This window comes from Chlamydotis macqueenii, chromosome 3, assembly GCF_036417535.1.
Source record: "Chlamydotis macqueenii isolate bChlMac1 chromosome 3, bChlMac1.mat, whole genome shotgun sequence".
Lineage (NCBI taxonomy): Eukaryota > Metazoa > Chordata > Aves > Otidiformes > Otididae > Chlamydotis > Chlamydotis macqueenii.
The window spans coordinates 2,889,561-2,913,871 of NC_141558.1; the positions used below are offsets into that span (position 1 = coordinate 2,889,561).

The window sequence follows — 24,311 nt, forward strand, 5'->3', positions numbered from 1 at the left end:
AGAAAGCAGACATTTCGCTTTGCTCCCTGTGAAACAAAAACGCTTCTACACATGGCTCTGTACCTGCCAGTCGCTGCCAACATGGAGAGATGCATGCTGCAGGGCCACTGAGCAGCCATGCTCCCGCAGACACTGACAAGCACTGAGTAACAGACTTCTTTTGACGGCAAAAACCTTTTCCCTGGCATCTGGAATAGCTCACTAGCAGGCATCAGTGAACAAAGGTGCTGCAGCCTTCACCAAATGTCTCTAGGCTGGGTTTTCAACCAAGCAGCCTGGTGGTACGCGGCCAACTTCCAGCTACCAAGGGCTAGTTCACAACTTGAATTCAAATATCTGCTGAAAGTGCCTGGACTAGGATGCTACAGTCCATGGGCTTCATCTCTCCAGATAACAGTCCTGTGTCACACTGAGTAATTTCTGGGAAACCCTGTCTCTTCACATTGACTGGAGAACCCAGGACAAAGAACTTGACACATATGTCTAAAGTTAGCTGTATGAATCCAGTCCAGCCGTAACTTTCTCCTTCATGCCTTTCCCTTAATTATAAACGAATGAATTTAACTATAATTTTGACATTTCTCACTCTGGACACCTTATAAAGTGTTTTTAAATTGGTTTGTGGAAATCTCTGAAGGGTTTAATAGAGACTCAGAATTTTGATGTCGTGGGACATCATGACAGAAGGGGAAAATTGCCCTGCGGCAGCCTGTTTCTTTCTGACCCAGACAGTAAATGCCAGAGGGATCGCTGATGCCATGCAGGTGCTGTCTTTAACCACAAGCATAAGTCTAGACAAGGAGGATTCAGTAGGGCCATCAAGTCTGCTGTGGACGGTGGGTGCTTGAAGGCATTTGCAACAAAATCCAGCTCATACAAGCAAAGCAAATCAAAGCAAAGCCTGGCACTGAATGCATGCAAAAGTTTCTATTTGAACCTTCAACGAGCACCTTAAAGGGAGCTCTAACGGTACAGAAGCTAGAAGACCGGCCCTTGCAGCAGGTATGGTGGTCATCGTGTACTCTAGACGTGGGAATTAACCTGTTAGCGCAATACTGAGATGCCAGAAAATGCGTAAGTATTGCTGCGTCAGAGAAGAATAAGTTTTCTTTTTCCTGTACTTCAAAGCCAATTGAGTTTTAACATCTAGTTTTAACCTTATCCTTCAGTTTCTTGAGGTAGGATTTGTTTACACAGTTTTGAGGGTGGATTCTATGACTCAGCTTTTTTCACATCCAAGACTAATGCAGTTTAAGATGCCCTAGACCAGCCCTGACATTTACAAGGAGATTGTGATATGACTCTGGACCTACAGGAGATCTGCACCCCTTCAGACCAACACTGGGGCTTGATACTGGATTCCCTAGGCCCTCTCAACAGACACTAAACTTCTATGTTTAAGCAACTACATAGGTCCTAACCTGTTTGAAAGCTAGTAATCTTAGGTCTGGAAATGCCTACAGAAGAAACATGGAATTGACACTACCAGATGAGACAAGAAATCAAACTTTGAGGTAGGTTCAGGCTTCAGCTGAGTTGCATCTAGAGAGAGATGTGTTCCACCTGAGATGTACTGGGAAACCAAAGACACTCACATGAGGCGAACAGATGGAATTGTCCTTCTTTATAAGATGCCCTAGATCTCTCTTAACTTCTGCATCTTGAGGACAATGTGGTGGCCTTGGACTCCCTGGAGGATCTCAGATGGCACTGTAAGCCCTTGGGAGGGAGGCTCAGCTGAGATCTAGCTCTCCACTGACTAGCCCACTTAGATCCCTATTTCTCAGACACCTAAAATTAAGTATGCACCTCTGGAGCTGAAGCTAATTTGTAATTTGAGTGAACTGAATCTTATATCTGGAAATCTTTTTACAATGAGGGTGGTGAAACACTGGCAGAGGTTGCCAGGAGAGGTGGTGGATGCCCCATCCCTGGAAACATTCCAGGCCAGGTTGGCCGGGGCTCTGAGCAACCTGATGTGGTTGGAGATGTCCCTGCTCCTGGCAGGGGGGTTGCACTGGGTGGCCTTTAAAGGTCCCTTCCAACCCAAGCCATTCTGTGATTCTAAATCAATTGATTGGCTATGAATTTAGGAAATTAATTCTTAAAATGATAACAATATGAATTATTTGATTTTGAATATTGATTATTTCAACATGTCTGCATGCACATTCACAAACCTAGCACAACACTACACACGTGCTTTTTTTACCATACAATTTAAGGCATTTTGTTTTCACCCTCTCTTAGTTTTTTTCTTTTATTCTCCCTGCAAATTATTGATAAAGTGGACTGTTTCCATAAGACGGAACACGTCTATGCAGCTGAGGCATGGTCAAGCTTCTCCTGGCATAGTTGGGTATTTGTTCAGAAAAGTATATATTGCTCCAGGGAAAAAAAAATGTATATATAATCTGGTAGAAAATAACTGTTAAATGAAGTTTGTAGTTCTATCGTGATTTGTAAAGTCCAACCCAGTAAATGCTTCACCCTCTTCCAGTGGTTTGCTGTAGCACAAATGCTCAAACCTTTTCCATGTTAAAGGTAAAATTAATTTAAATATTACTGGTTGTCTGCAAGGGTGAGGCACTGAGCAATTGCAAATTCTATTAGCTTCAGAACAGGGCCTCGTACAAAATTATCTGAGGTATTCCAGATGATTGTAAAGTGCTTAGATACCATCATTGGCATAGTAAAGATAATCACAAGGAGTTGAACTTTACTCATTTCTAATTTGGTCAATATTGCATCCAACCACTTCTCAGACACCTGATAGGTGAATTAACTCTTCTTTGTTATCTACTGCTACATCACTACATACTACAGTGATGGGCACGGTACAAACAGGTGGGCCATCTGGAAGAGGAGAGATCTACTGGAATGACCTTTCTGGGTGTTGAGGATTTCCAGTGAAGTGAGGAGTGATTTCAACCTCTACTAAAATAAAATAGAGAAAGGGGGGGAAGACTTTGAAAACATGTCAGACTCCTTTTCTGGGTACAGAGAAGATAGGGTAGGGTAGGGTAGGGTAGGGTAGGGTAGGGTAGGGTAGGGTAGGGTAGGGTAGGGTAGGGTAGGAAGGGGGGAAATGAATGTGCAGTTCTGTGGGCTCTGGCCAGACTTTGGCAACGAATCCAGATTTTGTCACATTTCTGTGGATTGGCAATCTTTCCAGGAAAATGGCATGCAACAGACAAAAGGCATCCTGAAGTCACTCAGAGATGATGCCCAGCAGAGCCACAGATCACTCAAAGCAGCAAACAGCATGGCTTAAAGAGTGGGAACAAGAAGGTATCACAAACAAAACATCCTTCCCTTTCCCCAAACCACTTTTCTATTGAAACCACTAAATTTTAATGAGTTTACTAGCCCTCTAGAAATGAGGGCAGGTAATTGCAACGTTACTCACAGGATTGAAGATCAAGTTTACCACATTTAACTCGGAAGAAAAGCCAATTATGACGGCTTAACTCACTGGAGATACTGCAATATGTAATGAAAATATGCTTTAAAAAAAAAAAGAAAGAAAGGAAGAAAGAAATAAGCAGTTTTTGATAAGCAGTTCTAGAAGTCCAGGTCATCCTGGTCAATCTCATTAGAGTCTTCTTTCTTTTTAGAAGCCTGAACTTCATTAATATGTTCAATCTTCTTTGGATCTGCACCTTCAGCATCTGCGTGGTCCTCATCTCCCAAAGGATCAGTGCATGAAGATGGCTGGTCATCTTCTTCCTCACTGTCTGGATACATCTGTGAGGGTTTGCTGCTCTCATCACTTTGAACCTCTCCGTTGGGGTGGTTGTTTATGGGTTTATTGTCATCTTTGCATTCCTCTTCACCTTCATCTTCAGATCCCTTTTGGGATTGCTGTGAGAAGTTTCCCACAGAAGAATAACAAGAAAAGGCAGCTGCTTTGTTCAGAGTCTCTAGCCTTTTCCTGGATTTTTTGCCTGTGACCTTTGAGGCTTTCGCAGAAACCTTGTTGTTGCGTTTCTCTCTGTATTTTTCATGTGCCTTGCCAGGGCTATCACTGGTAGGTTCCTCATCATTCTCATCATATTTGTCACCTCCTTCACTGTCATTTTCCTCCTCAGCTGAACGTGCCTCATCTTCTGACTCTGGATGTACATCTTCCACTGCCTCAGCTTCATCCTGCTCAGCTTCTTCATTTCCTTCTGCAGCATCTCCTTCAGGATTGTTGTCCGTTCCAGAACCATCAACATCTCCTCTGTGTTCAGATGACTCTTCCTCATCAGCAGCCTCAATGTCCTCATCCTCTGGCTCCTCTGCTTCTTCAGCTTCATTGTCAGCTTCATCTTCAGCTTTGGACCTCTCTTCAGCTTCCTGCTCTTCACTGTGAGTTTCTTCTTGTTCTTCATCTTCTTCTTTTACTTCCTCCTCCTCTTCCTTTGTTTCTTCCTCATCTTTTTCTCCCTCTTTTTCTTCTTTTGCTTCTTCCTCCTCTTCTTTTGGATTTTCTTCTTCTTCTTCCACTTCCTGCTCCTCTTGTTTTGTTTCTTCCTCATCTTCTTTTGCTTCCTCATCCTCCTTTGTTACTTCTTCCTCTTCTTGCACTTCTTCTTCCTCTTTTGCTTCTTCCTCCTCCTTCATGTCTTCCTCTTCTTCTTTTGTTTCTTGCTCCTCCTTCTTCAGTTCCTCCTCTTCTTCCTCTTTTGTTTCTTCCTCTTCCTCCTTCAGTTCTTCTTCTTCCTCTTTTGCTTCTTCTTCCTCCTTCATGTCTTCCTCCTCCTCTTTTGTTTCTTCCTCCTCATCCACTTTTTCCTCCTCCTCTTTTGTTTCTCCCTCCTCCTCCTCTTTTCTTTCTTCCTCCTGTTCCTTCTCTTCCTCCTCTTTTATTTCTTCTTCCTCTTTTGTTTCTTCTACTGCTTCCTCTTTTACTTCCTCATCTTCTTCCTTTTTTGTTTCTCCCTCTGCCTCCTCTTTTGTTTCCTCCTCTTCTTCTGCCTTCATAGTTTCTTCTTCCTCTTTTTCTTCTTCCTGTTCTTTTTCTTCTCTCTCTTCCACTTCTTCCTCCATTTCTTCTGCTTCTTCCTTTTCTTCTTTGGTTTCGTCATCTTTAACCTCATCCTCCATTTCACAGTTTTGACTCTCTGGTATTTCAGGTCCTTCTTCATCTCCGTTCAGTGTTGAGCTGCCCACTTCATTTAATTCTGACTCCTTTTCTTCGTTGCCCTCCACTTCTGTTTCACTTTGCTTGAGTTCAGCCTCATCATTTTCCTCATTTGGATTGCCGTTTTCTGCTGCTTCCTCCACAGAACCGCTGGGAATTGTTTTGATGTCCTGGGCTGCTTCTGAGACACAAGCTTCCTCATCATTTTTCTTCAACCTCAGGATTTGCTGTAAATCAAATGCTTTCATGACTGGGGCGCTGGTGGCCACCACTGGGTTTCTTGCAGGCTTGGAAGCAATTTTTTTCCTCACACAAGAGTCACATGGGCAGTATTCCTCCTCACTCGTTTGTTTACTAATGCTGGCCTCAAAAGCTGCGCTAAATACTGTATCTTCATCTACATCAAATGATAAGTCTGATGTGTCCCCTAGCCTACTCTGGGTTCCATTCTTGTCACTGAAGAGTGACTTTTTATGCATAGTCTGCAATCGTCGTCTCCTCTGCTCAGTTTGGAGTGTTGACTCACGCCTGAGTGGTTCATCTGGAGGTCTCGGTGTCTTCTTCCCTGCTCTGGTTTTGATCTTACTCAGCTCCTTCTCTATGCTTTTTTGTATCCTTTTGCTCACTTCCTCCTTCAGCTCCAGTATCATTTCATCCATCTGCTGGTTGTTCTGCAGGTTCCACCTGACTTTGAAGTCATTCATGGCACTGACATAGTGAGCCATGAACTCCTTCTCGATCTTCTTGAGCAGCCTCAGGACCCACACTGGGTCTGGATCCATTGAGTTTTGCTGAATAAGGGATGTGCCCACACTGGTGGCTATATTGACCTTGGGCTTTGGGTCACTTGGAGGCTCTTTTTCAAGTTGCTCTTCCAACACAGCTTTCAGTTCTGTCCCACAGTCAGCATCATTGACATTTGCATTGTCGATAGCGGCTAGCTGATCAGCTTCCTCTTTAAGATTTTCTTTCGGAGGTTCATCATTTACAACATCAACTTCTTCTTGTTCTTCATTTTCAGCTAATTTGCTGTTTTCTTCATTTTCATTTTCTCCCCCTTCCTCCTGACCATTTTCACAGTTACTGCACTGACCCTCCTTATTCTCTTCTGCCTCCTGAAGAAGAGATTCTTCTCTAGTAGACTGTGCTTTTTCCTCACCTTTTGGTTTTGAGTAGGCTGTCGAAGGTCGGGATGACTGCCCTTCCTCTTTACTTTGCTCCTCAGCCTCAGTCAGTTCAGTGCCAGTCTCTCCATTTTCCACTTGTCCAGTTGATTTTAATTCAGCAGTTTTCTGTGCTGTTAACTGGCAGCCCCTGGCAACAGCTGCATTCTCTTCTCCTGAACCACCAGAACCACTACTAACATCAACCCCAGAGGAGGACATGGGAGTGAAGTCATGATCTACAGCTTTTGTGCCTTTAAACCCAGAGGCTATCTTTGCCGGCTCACTTGCCTCTTGACTTGAACTTAGAACACTTCTTTCAGCTGTGCATCCAAGCCACAGGGCTTGAAAAATATTTAGCAGCTCCATATACCTTGGCTTATTCAAACGGTTTGATTTACCTGACGGATCCTCCGACTCTTCATCAAGGAGCTGGAGACTGGCGAGGCAAGTAATCAAAATGTTGGCAGAGTTACTCAGTTTTCTCCCCATAGTGGGGGACACTTCAGGCAAACTGTGTGATCGGTCAAATTTTGTTTCATGTTTGGAACTGAGCAAGGCCTTCATGATCTGGACGGAAGTCTGGACAGAGGTTGGCAGGTCTCTTCTGTTGTTATTTTGGCTGGATGTAACTGACTGGCTGCATTCCGCCTGATCGGCCTTGGCAGCTTCGAACACAACCTCAGAGATTTTTTCCTGATTCATGCATTCTTCAGCCTCTTCGTTAGTAGCCATGCCTTCTGCTGTCTCTTTTCCCACTTCATCCTTTGCTTCATCTTCAGCCTCCTCCACATTCTTTTTCTCAGTTTTTTCATCCTCTGAGATTTCCTCAGCCTTTGTGCAGCATGATACCTCAGCGGTTGCCTCTACGCATCGCTCTTCTCCACTATCCTCCATTTCATATTTCATAAGCAATGTTTCTGAAGGGATTTTACTTAACCATTCTTGCACAACTTCTTCTGGAGATGTATTTGGTAGAGCAGATGGTGTTAAACCGCTCCCTTCCTCCTGCATGCCCGTGCCTTCTAACTCCTCCTCCCCTTTTCTGTTGCAAGAGTCATCAATCTCTTTTGTCTTCTGATCATTTACTTCAGTTGCAGCTGATTTAGACCCATAGGAAGTTACTCTGGAGGAATCTCTAATTTCTTTCTGCTCTTTGCCTGTGGTCAGCACTGACTCACTACCTATGCTGCTTATGGAGGAATTCTTCAATATGGCTGGCTGTGTTTTTTTGCTGTTCGGCTTCCCTTTTGGTGGGGCTGGGCAGTGCATACTACATACTGACAAAGTCTCAGACAGTGACGCTCGACTGGAGTTTGACATCTTCACACGAAGATTTCTAGTTTTTATCTGCCTTGATTTTGAAGATTGAGATATGTTTGATTGTGAACACCTATCATCACTTTCCTGTGATATCTGTGTCAACAAGCATTTGTCTTCTACTTCTGACTTTGAAGAGACTCTTGAAGAGACACTTGCAGGATTTCCATTCCTAATCCCAGTCTCAGTTGAGAGGTCCCCTTTTGAACATACACTCTCACTCATACTTCCATGTCTTGAAGAAGGGGCCTCTGAATTTATCTTGGAATGACTTTCTCCAACTTTTCCATTAGGGCTTGAAACACTTGAGCAGAGGGATGATGGCTTGCTATTTTCTTCTCTATGACTTCTCTTCTTTGAGCCTTTTGAGGATTCACTGTAGCCATTGGTGGCACTTTTCAAGCTTTTCTCCTCAGTAAAACCTACAATTGCCTCTGCTTCACTAGTAGATGAAACGTTTGAGTGAAAAGATCCTGAGTTATGAGACATGGCGTCTCTGATAGATGTTTTCATCATTTCACATGAACTTTTGGAGTAATTAGATGCCCTGCTGCATGATCTCAGATCATCTGCATGTAGGGAATTTTTCTTTTTATTTGGAGTGGATCCAAGTGAAGACACAGACATTTCAGACTGGGCATCCAAATGAACATGGCTATGTTTGCTCTTTTTGGATCCTCTGGAAGAGCAAGAGGCATTGCACAGAACGATCTCATCACTGTCACTTCTCTTGCTGCTTCTGTCACTAGCTCTGGAATGGGGGGTTCTTTGTGTAGAGCATTGATCACTTTCACTGCTTTCATCTCTCATTGATTGGCTGGGCTTTGTTTTTGCTGACACTGAGCTGACTTCATTGATTTCATTCTCTTCTTGTTCTGCTTCGACCTCTCCAGCCTCTTTCTTAGGGCAGGATTCACTGGAGAAGGAAGAGATCACTGCGTTGTCATCAGAGTGGTCATCCTGTTCACTCTTTGCTCTTGGTGTACTACGGTTACTAGACTTGCTGTGCACACTGTTGGCAGGAGTGGAGCACCTAGTGTTATCTTCTTGATTTGCCTTCTGAAGGCTGGAGGATGACACGCTTCTACCCACACTACTTGTTTCCTCACATACATTCTTCTTGCTCTGTCTGGACTGCAGAGATGACCTTGACATGACACTCCCAGCCCTGCTACTTTCAACGTCTTCCACATAATCCTTTAAGCACTTCACAGAAGAAACTTCAGAACAATTTTCATCTTCATTTTGTGAATTGGTTTTGCTGGCCTCATGGTCTTCAGAGGCGTTTTGAGGATCCAGGTTGTTTTCACAGCTTGAATGTGACATTAAGCCTAAGGATGAAGGTCTCCGACTATTACTTGTACTTGTCCGAGTGTATTCTTGCTGGTCTTCTCCGTTGGAAGCACCTGTAGACAAATCACTTCGACACATACACTTTTTAACGGATCGATATGCCACTCTGTTCTCTACGGTCTCTGAGTAGGATGAGGACTCTTGCACAATGTGCTCAGAGAATTCCTCACTGGATGTGGTTTGGAGACTATCCACAGAAGCCATTTTTTTGTGGACTACTCTCCTCCGGGAAGATGTACTGGAGCACGATGACCGTGTGTGCCAGGTGCTTCGTACACTGGGCTCTTCCCTCTGGGATGTGTGCATAGGATTTTTCCAAATGTCATAGTCATGGTGTTTCTTGCCACAGCTATGACAATGAGCCTCATCACATTCTGATTCCTCGAGTTTTGACATGTAAGAATCAATATCACAGGGATATGATGACTCATCTGCCTCTGAGCTGGCTTCTGGGTTCATCTTCTGTATGGGGTCTACTCCACTGTCCTCTTCTACACCTAACGCTTCACAAGGCATCTGGTTCATCAGATTGGACTTTTTGATCTGGGTGGACCATTGCAAAGTCTCATCATTTAGCAAGCGGAAACGAACTTTCATCTCAACGGACAAGCTACCATCCTTGTTCACATGTACCCGTTTTTCTATGTCATCATTGACCAAGGAATGGACCAGATCCCCAGGTTTCGAATGCGAGCAACTGTTTGAGAAAGGTGCACCATTGTCCGGTGAGGCAGCGAGACCATTAGGATATGACTTTTCTGATGATAAAGAGAATCTCATTGACCTGTTGCTTGATGATGACCGTGGATGGATAACACTTTTTTTGGCTTTCAGTCCAAAGTTCACTGGAGTTTGAAACAGGTAAAGAAAAGAAAGATGGAGAGAAATGTTAACGCAGATAAAGATGACACAATGTATAGATCAAACCCTCAAACTAGTGAATACTGCTAGTGTTCCATTAAAGTTAAATCTATGCTGGTTTACATAATTTGAAAATTTGGCTTTGACTAAGTGATGGCCATAAATGTTAAATTTTTAATGACTAGTCTGTATTAAAATTATCTATACCTTAACTTTACTATTTTTCTAAATATAAATTGAAACATAAACACTTTTTTTGTTGTTGTTGTATTATGTGCATGCCAGGAAGAAAAAGTATATATATATATATATACAGTGCAATTTAGACTCAAAGTTTCCGTGTTTTATCACATTGCAAGAATTCCTGTATTTAGCTGCTCAAGTTTTCATCCGTCTTATTCAGTCAGGGAAAAATACATGGAGAAGTGACCCTCTTCCTTGGTTAGAGGTCAAGTGTCACACATTTATTGTGCGTCATCCACTTCTCCACTCACATGCCAGGAAACACAAGTGTGGTGGTGCAGAAAAGAGCAGCAGGGATGCTGCCGCTATGTTCCTGCATGGATGTGCCACTATGAATAATTGTAATGTTTATTAAAACCTAAAGAACAAATGGAAAAGGAATAGTAAGCTGGTGATAGTTACAAAGAGAAATAGTTTTAGAGGAGTGCGCATCAGTGATAGTAAGAAAATTTTAAGAATTTTAATCTGAAACACATTGCTATGACCCCGTGCAACAATATGCATAGATTTATTGAGGTTCTAGACCCTTCATTTCAAGCAAAGCATATTGCTATCATGCTGTCTTGCAAGATACGCATCTGTCTTGTTTCTAATACATATGTTTGTTTAAAGCTTACTTGTATATATCTAGACAACCACATGCCTCTGTAGGCATACGGAGATGCAGCTGAATGGAGGGCTTTTTAGGAAGGAAGTGTTGAACAGGGAACACAGTAACCAAGATGGTTAACACATGAAATAACTGCTATCTCACCATCCTTACGCATTTGAACTAATATATTTGCTCGGTTTCTTGACAGACTGTTCTGGTTTCAGTTGGGATGGAGCTAATTTTCTCCCCAGTAGCTGCTGTGTTTTGGATTTAGTATGGGATTTGGTGTGTGAAGAATGTTGGTAATACACTGATGCTATCAATTGTTGCTAAAAGATCAAGGACTTTTTCCAGCTTCCCAGGGTTTGCTAACGTGCAAGTGCAAAAATCTGGGAGGTGTATAGCTGGTACAGTTGACCCAAACTGACCAAAGGAAGTATTTCATGCCATAGATGTTATGCTGAGTATGTAAGTGGGGGTTGTCCAGTGGGTAGCTCTCTCTTGCTGCTCAGGATCATTCAGAGATTGCTCTCAGTTCCATGATCTTTGGGGTTGTCAGGCAGTGAGAAATTTTGCATCATTTGCTTTGTGTATTTTATTATAGAATCATAGAATCATAGAATGGTTTGGGTTGGAAGGGACCTTCAAAGCCCATCCAGTCCAGCCCCCCTGCAAGGAGCTGGGACATCTCCAACCAGATCAGGTTGCTCCTGATTATCCCTATATTTTATTCTTATTATCATTATTAATATATATATATCATTATTATTATATTTTACTTTGTTATCCTAGTAAATTGTCTTTATCTCAACCGACAAGTTTTCCTTTTCTTTCTGATTCTCTCCCCTATACCTCAGGGAGGGTGAGGGTGAGTGAGCAGCTGTGTAGTACTTCGTTGCCAGCTGGGGTTAAACCTCAACATGGACAAAGCTTCAGCTTGTTCCCACTGTTTTCTCCATTTTTTTTTATGTCTCAGGGAGTGAGCGTGGGATGCCTCTTTCCTTAAGTTTCTACAACCAGTTATCAACATATAAATGAATCTTTCTTGGCTCCTGGTATTGACAATGGAGAGAAACAGGTACACCTCCAGAGCACACTTCATTTAACCCTAAAAAAAATCCCTAATATTGGTGAGATTAATTTCCCTCTGGAAATGGGAATTTTCTCTCTGTAGGCTACCAAGGGTGGCTGGTTTAATCACGTGTGACCTTAGATAACTCATAATGAAGTGCCTAAGAAATTATCATCCTAAAAAACCCATAACATACTCCTTCCTGAACATAACCTTTCCATAAAAACGTACTTTGTCCCCAAAGGCCTACACTGCAGCTGTAACCTGTGGGAGAAACCGAGTCTCCTACCGACAAAACCAGGGCATCCTCTGATGCAGGCAAATGCAGAAGTGCAGGTGTTATATGACAGAGAGACAAGGGGACAGAGGATTCGTGGGAAATCTCAAGGGTTTGGGGAGTCTTGGAAGCAGACACAGGAAAGGAGGGAGTTCTGGAAGGAAAAGGAGACACAGAGATATGAAAGAGGAAGGGAAGTCAGCCAGACACGGGGAGCATGTAAAAGAAAGACTGGAGGGTGTAGGGAGGAAATCCTAGAAGGAAACCAGAGAAAAAGAAGGGGAGGATGGAAAGGCCTGGGAGGCAGAGAGAGGGAAGCACATTTTGCACATGAAATCTGCACCTTGGGGCAGCACAATAAGTGCCTGCAGTCTCCATGTTGTGGGACGCAGGCCTGGAGACGACTGTGCAATACGCCCCAGAGTTTTTCTTACTTTCATTGTTTTCGTTGACATTGTTGCCATTGGAACGGGGAGCCAGGTCGGGCAGCTTCTCCACTGAGTGTTTCCTCAAATTCTCCATCGATACAGGTTTAAATGGCTCCCGGCCGACACACACCAGCACATTGGGGCAGTGAAGCAGAGCCTGCATGCTGTCGATCTAGAAAGAGAAGAGCAAGTGCATCACCATGAGCTGATAGAGTAGAGCTAGATTATTCCAGGCCCAGAATCAACTGATATTTAGTCATCACCTAAAATAAAAGAAATATGGTTCTGGAGAACTTTAGGGTCTACCAGAGGCTGTTGGCAGGCCCTGTTGCAGTATTCTTCCGTTGAAAGAGCAGCTCTGCTGTTTTATTCAGCTCTCTTAAGGTAGGGAAGGAGAGAGATTGCCTAAGGGAGAAGATATCTCATTTATTACAAGTATTTAAGTTTAGGCTTAATCAACAGGGTAGTGAGGAAGGGGATGGAACTGAAGACTTTCCAGTTTCCCTTACAGAGAATCATAGTCTTTAATCCTTTTAATTCCTGTATGGGACACTAATTATTACCTGGTAAATACTATATTCCAGATTGACCATTAGTTCTCTTCCTTCCTCTGCTCAGGAAGGGACAAGAACTGTGATTTCTCCTAATATTACCTCAAATATGATCTCAAATATTACCTTAAGTGTAGTCTCAATGCTGGACAATGTGGGACATTGTCCCTCAGTGTGGGGAGTATGTGTGAAGGACTCTCCATTCCTCCATGAGAACCCAGGCTTACACAGTACCTCTTCATCTTTACTGCATGACCTATTTCTTACCTGTTTTTTACCCAAACACAACATTTAACAAGGATCTAAAGGAGCAGGAATCAGTCTTTTGATGAGCACCTCCTGGACAAAGCCTGGATTCCTCTTCTATCTTCCTTTTGCAACCCCTTCTTTGTAAGACTGAATTTAAGCTCCCAGGTAAACCACTTGTTGGCTTTTAAAAGGATGAGAGGGCTCTCTTGCTGTCTGAGGGGGCTTTAGAGTGGCCAACATCTGGCAGATTTGTGCTGTCAGGGTCTCCACAATCCATCTAGAATGTTCCTTCCTCCTCAGCCTGCTGCATCAGGAGAACATCTCTAGAGCATATGGGGACAGGAAGTAACCATGCGATGGGCTACCAAGATGTTAGCTAGCACCCATGGTGGGCTGAGCACTATCTTGCCTGTGAGATGCACCCTGACCTCCCTGTGTCACTTAATCCTCAGCCCTTTAACTACCAACCGAGTATGGAAGAGAACAAATCTCACAGGAGCAGTGATGACAGCTCTGCAGTTGTAACATGTGCCCAGCATGACAGAGCGCGAAGAAAGGACCTCATTCTTTAAATATCGCTATAGCAAAGGAATGAAGAGTCAGGTCCCTTTCAGAGCCCAAGCCCCTGATTTGTGAAATGCCTGTGAGGTTTTCTGAGATTAGTTAGGGCTCTGAGAGGGACTACGATAATAATGCTGCATCTTGTGCAAGTGAAGGGAGAGTGAACGTGTGGAGAATGAAAGAATAAGACAGAGACAGATAGAATCACACTCAAGACCTGAGACCCGTTGAGTTTGTTGCTATAAAAACCCGTAGTAAGAGAGGGTCTGCTCCCTAAAGCTTGCATTAAGCACCAGTGTGTATAAAGCAACGAAACTGCTGAGTCTATGTGATGAGTGCCATGAAACAGAAACAGAAAATAACCCACAAATCTCAGTTACCTATGTGTACTGCTTGTCATTTGTCAATAAATCCACTTCTAGTCCGTATATTTCTAAAGCAAATATCTTTCTAGCTCACTTACAAAGCTTATAGAAATCCTATAATTTAATAAGTGAAATATTTTGAATAGGGTTTTGCCACCTGTATATTTCTTTCCCTTTTTTGCTTTCCTATTTTTTTTTCCTTTTTTATTCCCTCAGTGAGATCTTTCACCTTGTCCTCATACAACTAGAAAAAAAGTGGGGGCAAAAAAAAAAAAAGAAAGAGAAAAAGAAAAAAGGGATAGAATAAAGAAAAATAGACAGGAAATATCTTCTGACCCTAATGTAAAACAATCTGTCTTTAAACCCCCACTAAGTTTAGGAACTAGTCCTATTTGTAAAGGACTTTTTTTTCAGTGAAAACTATTTTTTGCCCAGGACATTTCCTCATGTGGTACTGTGTTTGTGTACAGATACTTCAATCGCACTCATCAGCACTGCGTTGTGTGTGCAGAAAATAGATGGTGCCCACGACACAGCTTCGGGAATCGATGGAGCTGGGCCAGCTGGGTTATTGAATTTATACAGACTGCACAAACCGAATCCTTTCATATGGAATGCAGTCACGTTACGTGACTTAAAATAAAGAGTCTGTCATGTAGTATTTCTGGCAGCATCAGCTCTTCAGCAGTGTTTATACCTAAACCATAGCTTTTCTTCCTAATGTCTTGCAAGCTTAATATCTTTGAATTAATAATTGTGGAAATTCATCTAAATTTGGGAAATCAGCACTTCGTAGTGCTTCATTGTTAAAGACATTTTGGTGCTTATAAATACAACTGAATGTTCCCTAAGGGTTAAATCAATCATTTTTCTCACATTGATTTGGTTTAATGCAACATCCATTCTGTCAGGGCAGTACGGCGCTGTGGAGATGGGATAATAGCTCATTTCAGTTTGCTCGGCACAGAGCTTTCCCGTACTGCTGCACGAATCTCTTCCTCTCAACAACATGGGCTACAGAGAGGACATCTGTCTCCAGGGCAATCGATACGACACTTTTCACTAGGGCTAAATTATCTCTAAACAGGACATCCCCTCTCAGGTGTTTAGCAACTTGCGGCTTGCTCAGCATGTCCCAGGATGAGGTCCATGTGTTGCGTCCCGGATTTGCTTCTTTTTAAGGAAAATATAAAAATTGTTTCTCATGCAAAGGGATCAGATCCTGAACCTGCAGGCATGGCAGTGTCTACTCTTGCTCCTAAATGCACTGAATGAAATATTGTCCCATTTCAACCAGCGGCAGAATTTCCCCTGGCTTTTCCAAAGTCTTCATTGCACTGCTTACAACTAGGGAAAAACACAAAACACAGGAACTTTCTTTTCCTATCCTGCAAAAGAAGTGATCCCATCCTTCTGTTTCGACATAACAACCACCAGACAAAGAGTTGCTATGACTTGTGAAACCATATTTTCCACACACTTTCTGTCACTGATTTTCATGCTGGGGGAGGAAACAGGACATCAAATAGAAAATTGGTGAAGCGGCTTGAGAGATCGGATTGCGAGATTTGGTGATAATACCATGGTAAAAAGCAGACACTGTAGCTATTCGTATTTGAGAAGCACGTGAGCCTCAGAGGAAGAGATAAAATATTTGATTTGATTATATTATGCAAAAATAATCTAATACTGAAATGCTCTTCAGGATAGGTAAGAGGTGGAAATGGTCTTTCAAAGAAGACACTGTCAATTCCAGTTTATGAGATGTAGTTCAAGGCTGAGATCTGCCTCCTCGAGCACAATTCTAGTCTAACTCTCAGGAGTTATTTTACTCTAAAATTATTTGTTCTAGGGTCTAGGCTTTGTACAGTGCTTTTATAAGCAATTTCTATAATGACACATGTTGTCATCATCTCCCTTATCTAAGTAATGAAAAACAAAGAACAGGTAATGTTGTTTAAATGTTGAAAACAAAGGACGGGAAGATAATAGATACATTTCGCCTCGGATTTCAGGCATCTAAAAGTTAGATACGTAGGACTGAGCTAGTCAACCACAGCTGTACAGTCCGTGTAGAAAGGGCAATTCCTGTACCCTGCATTGGACATCTCCCCTCCTACATCATGCTCTGGAGATGCTTCTTTCTCCCTTGGTATAAGAGCACCTTGGAATGATTAGGAGAGACATAAACATCTAAACTAAGGCAGATTAACTCCAGTCAACATGGCCACTCAGTAGTTATCAGGAAGCATAATCTGACCTGGATATTGAAAGTCAGTCTCCAGGGTTCCAGGCCTGTGGTCCTTCTTGAAGGTCATATTATTTAAATGGGATGCTGCTGTTAATTTCTGTTTCAGGAACACAGCCATTATCAACTTCAGCTGTATAATATCATATATGGCATAATCCCAATATAAGTAAAATCAGTAGTAGAATGTGTTGGGCCAAACATTGTAGATCTTTCCTGAAGCAAGGAGGCTATCATTGCAGTAAAAATTGAATAACTATAAAAGGTCCTTTAAATTCCTTGCAGCCAGTGAAGACCCAGGACTTTAGAGGCCATTGTTATCTGACCTTTATTGTACTGGATTATTTATTTGTTTGTTTGTTTGCTTGTTTATACATGAAATTCCATTTTAAAATAAGAACTTTTTTTTTTTTACTGTGAGGGTGGCCAAACACTGGGACAGGTTGCTCAGATACGTTGTGAAGTTCCCATCTTTGGAGATATTCAAAACCCAGCTGGACATCTGAACAACCTGAACCAACTGGACACCGGAAAAACCTACTCTAGCTGGCTGTGCTTTGAAAATGAGGTTGGATGAGATGATCTTCAGAGGCCGCTTCCAACCTCAGCGATAATGTGATTCTGTGATTTTATTGTGGGAGAGGTGGTCCCTGAGGAAAAGTGTGGTGGAACTCAAAGAGCAGAAGGTAGATGTTCTTATCCACCTTAGCTGTCACAACCAATGGAGAAAAATAAACGTCAGTAGGATGGGATGTGTTTTATTCTAAAGCAGCAATAAAACCTTAGATATTTGGTACTTTCTTTGGAGGTGGAGGGTAGATCAGAAAATGAACCAGTGAAATAAAATGGTGGCTACTGGTTGGTCAGCACAGATTTTTTTCTGATATTAAAGTTTTCTTTGTTTGCTCAGAGATGCCATTATCTCTTCCGAGCAGCAGTCTGTAAGGAAATCCTTCTGGTAAACAGATTCCCCACTTCCCTCAGGCTGCCACAGCAAGATTCTTGAGTACCCATGCCAGGAGACGGTATTACAAGAAAACAGAATTCCATCCCAGTCCAATTTAGCCACAAAACTACAGGCAACTGATTGTGAATACTTGAAGTCCAGTAATGACCTGAAAGATTTGTGATGGAGAAGGGAATGCTCTGCCCTGTTTTTTCTCCGTTAACTCATCACACTTGGTTGTAAGTCGTCTTTTACAATCTAGGCTTCTTGCAAATTGGTGGAAGACAATCAATATTTCTGGGGGACAGGCCATTTCACCCCAGGAAAGCCACCTGATATATGTGATAAATCCCCTTTGGACATGCCTGCCTCTTTCACTGACTGGAGAGAAAGTCAAACATCTCAATGCAGTTGTCTAAATGTTGATATCTAGAGCAATTTGAGATGTTCTAGGGTATCTAATGTGCACAAGGAGGGTAGACAGGATACAAGACTGTGCTTCACCAGTCTGTCACCTGAAAGTGGAACAGGAAACATCTAGCATATTCATACAGAGACAGAAAATTGTCTTCATTTGCAAGCTGAATCCCAAAACATAGAATCATAGAATCAGAGAAGAGTTTGAGTGGGAAAGGACCATTCAAGGCCATCCAGTCCAACCCCCCTGCAAGGAGCAGGGACGTCTCCAACCACATCAGGTTGCTCAGAGACCCCATCCAACCTGGCCTGGAATGTTTCCAGGGATGGGGCATCCACTGCCTCTCTGGGCAACCTGGAACAGTGCTCCAACATCCTAACTGTAAATTTTTTTTTCCCTTATATAAAGTCTGAATCAGCTTCCTTTTAATTTAAAACATTACCCCTCACCCTATCACAACATCTTTCTTATCAGTCCCCTTTAGGCACTGGGAGGCTGCTCTGAGGTCTCCCTGGAGCCTCCTCTTCTCCAAGCTGAACAGCCCCAGCTCTCTCAGCCTGGCCTCACAGGAGAGGTGCTCCATGGTAAGTTCATAGATATTATAATCTATGATAAGTGAACAGTCAAGAATAAAATGGAAGAAAATGAAAGGCCCACAATAAAGATCTTTGACGGGTTAGAAAGAGTTCCTTTGGATAACTCAGGCCTCATTTAAGCCCTCCTTTGAGTTCCCTCAATGTAATTACCCTATCATATGAACTCATGCGAAGGGTTACTCACAATTAAGGCACTTGAAATTCGGAGACAAAATCCACTAAGGAAAATTTACAAGGAACAATCTTTAACAGTTTGCACTCAGTGGACAGAAATACACTCCTGTTAAAGTTTTATTGCCTAATCCCTGAAAATGAGATTAAGTTTCTCAATCTTACTGTAAAACCTAATCCAAATCCCACTGTGACCAATGGAGAGAAACTTGTTGACCTCTACAGGCTGAGTCAGGAACCAAGAGAATTGTGGAGGCTGTGAGTGAAGTTCTGGACCAGAAAGGAGAAAACTTGTTACCAATGCTCACCTCTGTTGAAGTATTTTCGTTCTTCTAGCCCACAAACCACTGTGGTGTCTTAAAGATCAGGTGCTACCTTGTGAAAAAAAAAATTGCAATTTGGCTGTTCTTTAAACATATGCACAGACTCTTCCAAAGAAATGTCAGCTATGTCTTTAGGTTTCATTGAAGTCTTTGTACTTCTGATAATAAAATTGTGATTTTTCAAAGCAGTGAAACTTTATTTTACTTGCATACTTCATTATTTTGTACGACAGGAACTGTCACGATGGGATATGTCATGTATGAACTGGTTAAAAAACACTAAATGTTCATTCCAACAAAATGTTTCATATATGGTACTCTAAGCCCCACTGGGGAGGCCACCATATGTGAGGTGGAAATGAAAGGACATCTCTCTTCTGAACTATACCTTTTTTGTCAATTTGGGTGCTATCTGTTGGAGGATGGATTGTCTCCATTAACGTTACTATTCAGTATCTAGCAGAAAGGGGCTGTGATCTCAGCAAGGACCTCTAGGTGCTACTGCAACACAATTAATAATAAACTGTCATCAACATCTAAACAGAAGAAAGACAAACATAATATCTTTAAAATAATGAATCTATTGCTTGTTATGGAGAGCACTCTGTCCTCTGGATCTTCCCAGAGTAGTAAGAACCTTCTTAGACTTTACTCATCTCAGAAGCTGAATATAGATACCAGTTTCTGATGAAGGTAATATGTCAGGAGATCATGAAATCATAGAATCATGGAATAGTTTGGGTTGGAAGGGACCTTAAAGATAACCTAGTCCAATCACCTGCCCTGGGCCTGGACACATTCTACTATATAAGGTTGCTCAAAGCCCCATCCAATCTGTCCTTGAACACCTCCAGGGATGGGACAGAGATATCCTTTGTTTTCCCTTTGCTGGCTACCAGCCAATCAAAGACATTTGAAAGAGTCAGAGAGAGAAAGACAGAATGGGGAAATAGTGCATGACACGGTTGAGATCACAAGTCTGTAAGCTAATCTACCTTCTGAAGAAGTGCAGAGATGCAAGGGAGAAACAGGAAAAGCCTGTAACAGACATGTTCAAGAAAAGGCTAACGGGCTGAGTTCATTGCCTACCACGCTGACTCATTGCCTTGTTTCCTTGTGCTCTGTCATCTGCTCCCTTTTGTCTTTTATTCAGATTTACAACTCCTTGGAGCACAAGCAGCCCTTTAGTTTCGTAGTTGTGCTACATTCAGTCCAGGGGGTTCCAGGCTCTGAACTGGAATTTCTCAGTTTAACAATAACAAATGTTGAATTTTATTCATGCAAAGAACCCATTTGCCTTTCCCTTCCCCAGACTTTGCACCAGAGGAATTAGAGAGTGGTTCTTCTGGGGAGTGGTTTTTTAAAGTTATGCTAATCTGTTGGTCAGAAGGTGAATCACGGGGTGTTGCCACTCCCTGCCCACATACATTTTAGCAAATTAGCGGAAGAAAAGAAGGTGGAAGGAATAAGAAAGTGCTTTACTTGATCTCACTTTCTCTAACTTCAGCATGGGCAACCTCGCCCATGCCCTACCACAGCGGAACACCCCTTTTCCCACCTGCAGAGACACTGATGGACGTAGCATGGGTGTGTATTCAATGAGCAACCAGGAGGTTCTTGTCGCATTAGAAGGAACACAGAAGAGCTAATATTAAACTTAAATTGGGGAACTATTTCATGGAAATGGATCAAATTCTCTGCAAACTGTAGCACCCAAACGATTTGTCCAGAAGAGAGTATGCAGCACCCTTCCCTGTCCCACAACAAGCCCAAGCTCACATAGTCTCCTACACATCACATCAAACCTCAGGTCCCAAAATCCACATGTAGGAAGCAGGACAGATGCTACGTCTCAGGCTCCTGCAACAGCAGGGAATCCACTAAATATAAATGACACGCTGCTACCTTTATTTTAAGCTTATATCATGGGAATCTGGGCCAGTCCATTGCTCCAGATGCTGAAATGCAGCAATATAAGATAATTTGTCATGCCAACACTTCTAAAAACATCCGCATCTTTTAGAACCGTTCAGACACCAGCTGTCTAGTTTTCTGCTCAGACCACTGTGTAAAGCTGCATGAAAAATGATAGCTTTGGGAGTTCTGATCTGGAAATCAAGCCATGAAGCGCTCATATAGCCAAGTAAAATATATGAAAGATAGAGTAATAATGCAGTGCACTGCGTTCTCAGTCAACCACAGGCACAGACGATGTTGAGCTATTGCACCGTTGGCAGCTTTTCCTGGAGTACTCACAGATGCCTTTTCCTTGTGTGTGACACTTAACACATGCATAAAGAAGATGTTCTGATTTTGGCCCTGGAAATAGTCTGTATGAACATGCCTTTCAGGAGTCCAGGAGAAATACTACAACCAGAAGCTCGGTGGCCATTGGAAACCGTTTGGGTAGCAGCAGAAGAGAAACACTGCATGGGAAAAGGGGAAGAAGGAGGAAAAACTGAGGAAAAAAAAAGGCATGAAAAAAATAGAAAAGTTTCTGAGAAACAGGTGCAGAAGACAAAAAGGAGAAGAAAACTGATTTACAGCCTGGTTCAGTTTGGAAGACAGGCTGCTAGGATTGTATGAGGGGTGCCATGGTGACTGCCTCTGTCAGGAGGATGAGGTGGTTCCTGATGAAGACTATGGGAGGCTTCCTGAGGACTTCCGCGGAGTGCTGGATTGAGTTGGGGAGGTATCCACATCTCACAGACTTCATATGTGAGCTTTGGATGGCCTTTTCCCTACTCACACACCCCATCAGCTGAATGAAGTCTGAGATTGTTCTAGTTGTGAATCAGCCATAAAATTGTTATTAAGGGTGCAAATTTCAACATAGAAGAAAGGAAAGTATTTCTTATAAAGTTTTTCTGCAGATATTTTCTGCCTTCTGACACACTGCAGTTCCTCGCTGAAATCAGAGTCCACCACCTGCTCCTTTGGCACTGGGTTCGTTAAGTCTGGTCCATCCAATGTCAGCATTTGAAAGCCATGAGTCAGACTAAGATCCACCCCACCCCAAGTACCTGCCCTTACCCTCTCTAAGGGCAGGATTAGCTTAAAAATTGACAAGTCTTGAAAAATGCTAAGCATTTGTTTCTTGTGATTAGCCCTGTGGTGACTGAGTCAGTGGGAAGGATACGATTCGTGAGTTCAAGCTTTTCCCTGTGACCAGAATTTCTCAAAACTTACTTTTTTTTTTTGTATGAGGAATAGCTATACTATGGATGAAAAGTTACTCCAGCTGGAATCTGTGAGTGGAAAGAGGGGAGCACAATATAGAATCACAGAATCATAGAATGGTTTGGGTTGGAAGGGACCTGCAAAGGCCATCCAGTCCAATCCCCCTGCAAGGAGCAGGGACATCTCCAACCAGATCAGGTTGCTCAGAGCCACCTTCAACCTGGCCTGGAATGTTTCCAGGGATGGGGCATCCACCGCCTCTCTGGGCAACCTGGGACAGTGCTCTACAACTCTCAGCATAAAAAAAAAATTTCCTAGTATCTAATTTAAATGTACCTCCCTCTATTTTGAAACCACTACCCCTCGTCCTGTCACAACAGGACTGCTGAAGAGTCTCTCCTTGTCTTTCCTGTAGGCCCCCTTTAGGTATTGGAAGACCACTATAAGATCTCCCCGGAGCCTCCTCTTCTCCAATGTATAGATATGCTCCAACTAGCTGTAGGAGCTGGGACTGAGTATGTAAACCCTACTGCTTCTAGATCAAGCTCATAAGTGCATGTAGCGTTGTTTCATAGTCTTACTCTCCTGAGTTTCTCTTAGCATAAATATTTGTGCATTGTGCTTCATTAAGTACCATGGATACATCTACAAACTCCAGAAGCTCAAGGCGTAAGAGTCTTGTCACTGAGTCCACGGTTTCACTCTCAGTTTACAAAGTCCATAGTACAAATGTGAAAGTTGGAAAGTTATTTACTCCCACACGGCAGAAGTAGCACCCCTTGTCTCAATTGAATTTATTCAGAAAATAAGCAAGTTGAAAGAGAACCAAACCTTTCTAAGAGTTGCAGCAGAGTTCTTTGAATTCTTTCTTCAGTGCCCAAAAGGAAAAAACAAATTGATGAAAATGCAAAACATTTTCTCTTCTCCTCTCCCAGTATTGGTAAAAATTCCAAAATCTGCATTTGGAGAACCAGATTTCTTTATGAGAAAAACAGCCTTTCCTGCAAAAATTCTGTGCAGAAACTGTGATTTCTACTTAAAGTACTTAAAGAAAATTCACAGCTTTTCCAGGAGAGGGTGGAATTCTGCTATTCTTTGTACTCTTTGAAAATACAGAAGCATCGTGTTCACAAATATTATTGCATATACTTAATAATATGATTGGAAATGTCTTTGCTCTGGATTAAATTCAAAAGAATTAAAAAGTAATTACACTTTGCTACATTATTATTGAAAGAACAAAATCTCCTCAGGCTAATGGAATCATTTGCATTTGGTGTATGTTAGATAAGAAAGTATTAGATTTTGTGTGTGTTAGATAAGAAAGTGGCTAGCAGACGGGGTCCATTTAGCTACATCTTGTAAGGCACGGGGCCAAATGATTTCAGGGCATCTCAAAGGTTCATAAAACACACCTGGATATGAGTCTTCTTATGGATCAGGTTCATGGAAAGTTTTGCTGAGGTTTACAGCTCGCTTGTGTAAATCTCATCGGAGTCATTGTGGTTTTGGCATAGAATCAGAGAATATCGAACCTGAAACCTGTGGTTTGTTTTTAGACTATGAGTCACACACATGGTGGGTGGAAAGTTGTACAGCTCGCTTGATAACAACGGTTTGCACCAGATGAGGGGCTGAAATTGGTTGCAATTATTCATAGCTGAACACAGCATGCAACCAAGTGTCACAGTGAATATGTCAACACGGGACTAGAAAATTAATTATCCCTAGGAGGGAAATTATCACCTTTTTTCTCTTATTGTTTGTATATACACCACATTTTAAACCAGCTCATCTGCCTCCATGCATCCCATTTCCCTCTTATAATTCCATCAAGGTCTTGATGACACCTGTCACGAAGACAGATGAGCTTGGTAGACAGCCCAAACATGAGTGGCCTGGAGGATGCCTGCAGGCAATCTACAGATGTCCTAGAAATGGCTGTATGGATGTGTAAATCTGAGTCAGGAAATATGTCAGACAAGCCTGTTTCCTGGCCTTGCACCCTAAGGTTGCTGTAAATGCGCTCACTATTATCAAGAACGATTTAGTAATGATAGTTAGGCCAATACCTTTACAAATAACAACTAAAAAAAAAAAACACAGTTCTGTCTTTACTACTAAATTAAACAATTCTGAATCTAGAGCACTGGAAGAGAGTTGCCAGTTGCCTGCACTGTGAAGTTGTTAGAATGGTCTTTGGTGCATTTAAGCGTGGATCAACTGGTGCTCTCCCAAGGAACCTGGGCAGATCTGGGAGTTAGCA

The 24,311-nt window shown here is 42.4% G+C and overlaps 1 protein-coding gene across 1 annotated transcript in view; it reads right to left on the reverse strand.

Moving 5' to 3' along the window:
* Positions 1 to 3,564: 3,564 nt before the first annotated feature.
* Positions 3,565 to 24,311, reverse strand: part of RP1L1 (RP1 like 1) — a 30,448-nt gene continuing 9,701 nt past the window's right edge. The window contains exons 2-5 of the mRNA XM_086743456.1: positions 12,444 to 12,609; positions 4,669 to 9,809; positions 4,212 to 4,563; positions 3,565 to 4,157 (exon numbers count right to left, since the gene is read on the reverse strand). Of these exons, the coding sequence (XP_086599582.1) occupies positions 3,565 to 4,157; positions 4,212 to 4,563; positions 4,669 to 9,809; positions 12,444 to 12,609 (6,252 nt within the window). The remainder of the gene's footprint in view (positions 4,158 to 4,211; positions 4,564 to 4,668; positions 9,810 to 12,443; positions 12,610 to 24,311) is intronic.